Source organism: Anthonomus grandis, chromosome 12 (genome assembly GCF_022605725.1).
Source record: "Anthonomus grandis grandis chromosome 12, icAntGran1.3, whole genome shotgun sequence".
In the NCBI taxonomy this organism is placed as follows: domain Eukaryota; kingdom Metazoa; phylum Arthropoda; class Insecta; order Coleoptera; family Curculionidae; genus Anthonomus; species Anthonomus grandis.
The window spans coordinates 6,012,842-6,019,088 of NC_065557.1; the positions used below are offsets into that span (position 1 = coordinate 6,012,842).

Sequence of the window (6,247 nt, forward strand, 5' to 3'; positions counted from 1 at the left end):
CCAACCATAAACCAAACATACTTATCACCTCCATGTGTCAATTTTTCTTACGTGTTTACTAACGTCACTCTCACGTACCCTTGTTGACCGTGGCGCCATCAACTTGGGTGTCAACCATTTGTTTTGGAGGGAAATTTGAAATTCTTATAATTCAGCTTGCAACAACAGCAATTTCCAATTTAAACTTTGTAATTGGAGGCAAACATAATATATTTTCTTTGATCTGAGCGGCATAGTCCAGGCGTTTATGAGTTTTTATGCTATTAGGATTGATTCAGTTGTCACTAGAACAACTCTTCTTCTTCAGTATTTCTTTTTAATGAATGTAAAATTCAGGACTCAACAAAAATTCCTGAAAGGAAAATGAACCATATATACCACCCATAAACCGAACATTCTTATCACCTCGATCTGTCAGTTCTCCTCACCTTTTTACGTCATTTTAACGTACCCTTAACTGTCATTAAAACCCTCGAAGTTTATCCTGCGCTTTTCAAATTTGAAGTGTAAAATGAGCAGCCGTCGGTTGCTCAGTAGTCTTGGGGCTACTTTGCTGGCCAAACGGTTCTCCAGTTGCCAATGCCCATGTGCCAACAAATACAAAGTGGCCGTTATTGGGGCGTGCGGGGGTATCGGGCAACCCCTGTCCCTACTTATGAAACTGAATCCGAATGTTAGTGAATTACGGTTGCACGATATGGAAGAATGGACCGGAGGTAAGTTAATATTTTTTTGAAGAACTTAAAAAGTTGTAGTCGATTTGGAAATTTGATAAAAAAAGAAGAGTCAGATACTGGGGTGATTTGGTGTTAATGAAAGTGCGCTCAAGTCTGCTGGGACATCACTTATGCAGCAAGCAATGTCCAGCCCTATTTTCACCGACTGAAATTAAAGACTTTAAGTGTAAATATTAAATTAAGATTCAGAAAGCGAAGAGGCTTGCATATGATAATGTTTTAAATACAGCGAATAAACCACAGATTGGTGTCACTTAAGGGTGATATCCAACTAATTGATACGATTTTTTATCCTAAAAAATTTATACACTTTATAAGAACTTGTAAATATATGTAGTGGGGTGATCGGTACATATTAGTTTTGGTTGATATAAATTGATTTGCTTTGTCATTTAAGTTAGGCAGATGTTTTAATTGACATTTGCTAATTTTTACATCCATTAAGGACGAGCGATGACAGCGTGAATACAGTGTTGTAACTTTAATGACATATGACATCTTTTAACGTTGGACAAATGACAGCGTTGGTGCAGCGTTGCAACATTTTAATTTTTCTTTTCTCTAAATATTTTTTTTTTACTTTCTTTGAGTTGAATTGAGCCCTATGCTTATGCACGAACAAAATTTTCAGGTGTTGCCGCTGATTTATCTCACATAGAAACAGCAGCAAAAGTGTCATGGACCTGCGGAAATAATATGAGCGATGCCCTATGCGGTGGTGTCGATATAATCTTGGTACCAGCTGGAATGCCCAGAAAACCCGGAATGAAAAGATCAGATCTCTTCAAGTCGAATGCCGAAGTCGCTTTCTATGCTGCAGAGGTAACATTAACCCTTAATGCTCTGAATAGAAAATAAAAAAAAAATTATAGGCCATGGCAAAAGTTTCTCCGGGCTCAATCCTGATTCTGGTAACCAATCCTGTGAACGCCCTGTTGCCGATTTGCTGCGAAGTACTGAAACATTACGGAAAATTGTGCCCTCAAAGGGTCATCGGGGCATCCACTTTGGATTCTGTCAGGGCTGCCACGTTCGTTGCCGAACTGACCTGCGCAGATCCTAAAGATATTACTATTCCAGTTGTCGGGGGACACTCTGGATCCACTATTTTACCACTACTATCCAGGTATTACAAAATAATAATATTGATTTAATCTACAAATTATAAAATTTAAATTTGGCGCGCTAGAGAAGCATTTTGACAATTGGTAATGAGAGCGCAAGTTTTTGGGCCGATAGATGGCGCTTATCACGTTGGCGTTTGTCGACATCGCACCGCTCCCAAAATGATTTTTCTGATTGGGTTCTCGCATACTTGCCACCAAAGATTTGCAGTAAAAAGTTGAAAAGAGAAAGTTATTAACAGAAGTTAGATAAATTTTAAAAATACTGTAAAAATCATAAATTCTTCCAGGCAGTTGTAATTTCAGGGTCAGTCTTAGTCATATAACTAAAAACGTCTATTAACAAGTAGCTTCCTTCTGCATATCCCTGGTAATAAATAAAGCAAATCCACGTCCTTAGGTTCAGTTGACTTACGTCACGTGCTCAATTGTGTATTTACAAACGCACGGTCACGTGACAGTTCCGTCAAAACTTAGACTCCGCCTACAATTTGACGTGGCGATCCAACATGGCGGCGGAAAGTAGCTTACCGGGGCATGGCAAAAAGTTATATTTTCCCGTTCTGCTGTTTAAGTTCGAACAACTAGCTTGGATATATTGGGCGTTCCTGTTTGTTTCTTGACACGTAATAAACTATTTTAGAGCGAATCCTGCAGTATGCTTCGACGAGAAGACAGCCGATGACGTAATAAAAAAAATCCAACAAGCAGGTACGACGGTGCTAAACGCTAAAAAAGGTCACGGTACCGCGACCTTGGCTATGGCCTACGCTGCTTCCAGACTGGCTTTTGCAATAATAAGAGCCTTGAACGGAGAGCCTAACATTGTCGGTAAGTTATCCTTACTAAGTCGTTATATGCTTATGAGAAGAACCTTGGTAGAATGCTGCTATGTGCTGAGTGACGTCTATCCGGAACTTAAGTACATGTCCACGCCCCTACTTTTCGGGAAATGCGGTATAGAGAAAAACTTGGGTCTGGGAAAACTGAGCGATAAGGAGCAGAAGATGTTCTGTGCGGCGGTACCAGCGGTCCAAAAAGACATCGAGAAGGGAGAGCAGTTTGCTAAGGAAATGCTTCAAAAGAGCAAGTGCAAATAGTTGTACAAATTTGGCTAAATTTGTAAGTCTATAAGTATTTTTTTTAATAAATTATTTGTGAGATGTTATTAGTTTTGATTTATAAAATAAGTGAACGAATTGGATTAACCAAAACTCTTTTTAAGGAAATCTAATCTAACAAACTTTTATGCAATAGCAACATGGCAGTATATAAATGAACAGTATAATAACGCACAAGGGACTATGAGATAACTCCACCATCCTTAGGGACAACTCTACTGCTAGGGAAGTTAGATTGTCTGATGGTTGATGGTCTGATTTGCCTGAACTAAGTTCTAGGCAAAAGCAACATGGCAGTATATAATTAAACAATAAATGCAAAATAGACAAAAAACCAATAGCAAGCACATTGCATAAGTGACTATGAGATAACTTCTCAGCTTAGAAGTGATTTCTGAACCAAGCTGAGCCGTGAAAATTAGTTCACTAAAATTTATAGGGAGAGTTGGAGAATTAGTAGGAAAGTAAAGGAATTACCTTGAGAAAATAAATGGGGGATTAAGTGAAGAAGTAATAATAATTTAATTGAATTGATTGAAAATTTATACTTAAGACATATTTCCTTTGTCAGTTTTTACGTAACGCACGTGGAAAAAAAATGCATCATCCATCGGTCATGTAGAAAAACCGCCGTCTGAGAACAAAATTCTTGAGTAAATATTTGTATTGCAGGTATTTCAGAGAAACGACTCTTACCATGCCTTATCCGTTCTAAATATAGCCGGGACCATACGAGATAAAGCCGTATATAGCAAAAATTTTATTTTCTGTTTGCACTTAACTTCCTATAGATTGAGCAAACAACGAGGAGGATGCTATAAAAATTTTTGTTTCCCAACAATCGAACTGTATACACGGGGAAATTTACCAGTTACATCGGCCAAAAAATGCATTTCGTTACATTTCCTCCCATGTGAGGAAATTTACTTGGTACCTAAGGAGTGATATAATAATAACTTCATACAATAGAATCCAACAAACAAAAAAAAAAAAACGACAGTCGACCAATAAATGTATCGTTAAAAGTCACGTGAGCTGACGTTAAAATCATCGGGGCCGGCACGTATATACGCTTGATGTAAAATCAATTTTTCCACCGTTTTAAATATTAACGAGGCAAAAAGTGCTTTTTGATGATGCGTGTAGTTAGTAATCAGTAATTACTAGTAAATAAATATACTCTTTAACGATTGCGCCATGTAATCGCCGGCTAATGGTTTTAACGAAAATATAGGAACTTGAATTAGATGGGAAAAAAACGTTTTATTGATGGGTTTTTATAACGTTTAAATTGGTGTTTTATAACCCTTATACGGATAGAAACACCATCCATCATCATTTTATTTGAGTTTCCAGGTCACCAAATTGTCCAAAACAAACACTATTTTCTGCGTCACCCTGGTAGTAATCAACATGTAGGTCGGCAGTTCACGTACGTCACGTGATCAAACGCGTATTATTAAATACACGGTCACGTGAGAGTTCTGTCAAAACTTAAACGCCTCCATTAAAGTGACGTGGTGATTTAAGATGGCCGTCGAAAGTGACATACAGGGGGACGGCAAAAGGTTGTCGAGTTTTTTATTTAAATTAGTTTTTACTTAAAATTGAGAAAATTTTTGCTAAAGAGTTAAAGAAATACATTATTATCTAAAAAATAAAAATTGATCAAACTTAAAAATTATTTTATTGTTCCAGGCACTTGAAACACTATTTCTTTATAAAATGTTTAGGTAAGTAACTACTAATATCACAGGTAATTTTTAAGTGATGGCATCATAAGTCTTAATCAACTACGTCCTATAACCTAAAAGGTCTTAACAAAGCTCAAATATGACTGATTTATTTATAATTTATAACCAAAAAAGAATTAAACACCAACCATTTCAAAGCCAAAGTTCTCAGGTATAATCTAGTAAAAATCAGCAAATTGTCCCGAAGTAAAAAAAAAAACCTTTTGGATTAGCCTGGTAACACAAACGAAGCCACGCCCTTTGAACCAGTTGACATATGTCACGTGATCAATTCTGTATTAATAAATACACAGTCACGTGAGTGTTCTGTCAAAACTTAAGCTCCTCCTCCAAGAAATGACGTGGCGATCCAAGATGGCCGCCGAAAGTGACATACCGGGAGAAAGTAAAAGTGTTTTTACGTGTATTACGTTGTTGACTGACAAAAATTCAGGAAATTTGGATTAAAAAGAAGGTTAATATATATAAATTTATTAATTGAAAAAATTAATATAAACAAATTTAATAATGTAAAAAAATAAAAATTATACATTTTTCCTTGTTCCTGGCAGTTGTAATAATTAATTCGTCAGCCTTAATATTTTATTCATATTACTAGTTATAACAGGTTTTACAGAAATTAATTTTATTTTAAAATAATTCTACACAATAAATCTATTTAACTTAATTACTCGAAAATTAAAAGATAAAGGAATGGTAAAGCTAATTATGGGGACTAATACTAGAAATGCTTATTTTGCGATACAATAACATTGCAATAATAATTAAATATAATAAATAATAATAAACAAATATAATAATCTAGAAAAAAAATATAATTTATTTCTTCGTGCAGACAGTTGTGACAATTGAATATGATATCCAGTCCTAGTCAATTACGTTATAACCAAATAACAGTCTCCCAAAAGTTAAATACATCGATTTATTGTTTAATTATATCCTTGAATCACAGAACTGATTAAAAGCAAAAATGTATCTTAGTGGTAATAACCAGAACAAAGCCACGCCATTTGGACCAGTTATAATAAGTCATGTGATCAAATGTGTATTAATAGGTACGCGGTCACGTGAGAGTTCTGTCAAAACTTTAGCTCCTCCTACAAATTGACGTGGCGATTCAAGATGGCCGCCGAAAGTGACATACCAGGGGATGAAAAAAGTTTTATTTATATTAAAGAACAAATAATGATTTTCGTAATTAACTTCTCCAAGACATACGAATTGTTGGGTTATAACAACCCTTGAGTTCATTCTTGTTCATTCGTTGGTTGATTGAAAGGAGAAGAAAAGTAAACATTTTACAGCAGAAAAAAGCAAATTGTCGGAAGGTTATCGGATTTCTAGAACATAGACCTTAAATCTCTATGAAACGTTAAGAAGAAAGCCATTCTCCATAGCAAGTTGATCTTGGATAAAAAAATTAGAAGAAGTAATCATGTAGGGAGAGACCATTAACCATAGATCAACAGATCTTCAACTATAGAGAGCCTAACTAAGAAATAACCCCAATA

At 35.6% G+C, this 6,247-nt stretch overlaps 1 protein-coding gene across 2 annotated transcripts; it reads left to right on the plus strand.

Annotated features, from left to right (window-relative positions):
• The first annotated feature begins 432 nt into the window (after nucleotides 1–432).
• LOC126742976 (malate dehydrogenase, mitochondrial-like) lies at nucleotides 433–3,024 on the plus strand. 2 transcript variants are annotated; one of them, XM_050449872.1, is made up of 5 exons: nucleotides 433–716; nucleotides 1,369–1,559; nucleotides 1,610–1,863; nucleotides 2,505–2,688; nucleotides 2,744–2,894. In XM_050449872.1, the coding sequence occupies exons 1-5, from the start codon at nucleotides 512–514 to the stop codon at nucleotides 2,759–2,761; spliced, it is 852 nt and encodes a 283-aa protein (XP_050305829.1). In that variant the 5' UTR covers nucleotides 433–511; the 3' UTR covers nucleotides 2,762–2,894. The 2 variants fall into 2 exon arrangements, with proteins under 2 accessions (XP_050305829.1, XP_050305828.1); XM_050449871.1 differs by having other exon boundaries at nucleotides 434–716; nucleotides 2,505–2,692; nucleotides 2,744–3,024.
• Nucleotides 3,025–6,247: the final 3,223 nt, after the last annotated feature.

What these genes read in the sequence shown, in the direction of transcription:
- LOC126742976 (XM_050449871.1), top strand. Translation starts at nt 512, where the DNA reads ATGAGCAGCCGTCGGTTGCTCAGTAGTCTTGGGGCTACTTTGCTGGCC. An exon ending in TATGGAAGAATGGACCGGAG is followed by an intron (nt 717 to 1,368) that starts GTAAGTTAATAT and finishes CAAAATTTTCAG; the next exon opens with GTGTTGCCGCTGATTTATCT. An exon ending in ATTTTACCACTACTATCCAG is followed by an intron (nt 1,864 to 2,504) that starts GTATTACAAAAT and finishes AAACTATTTTAG; the next exon opens with AGCGAATCCTGCAGTATGCT.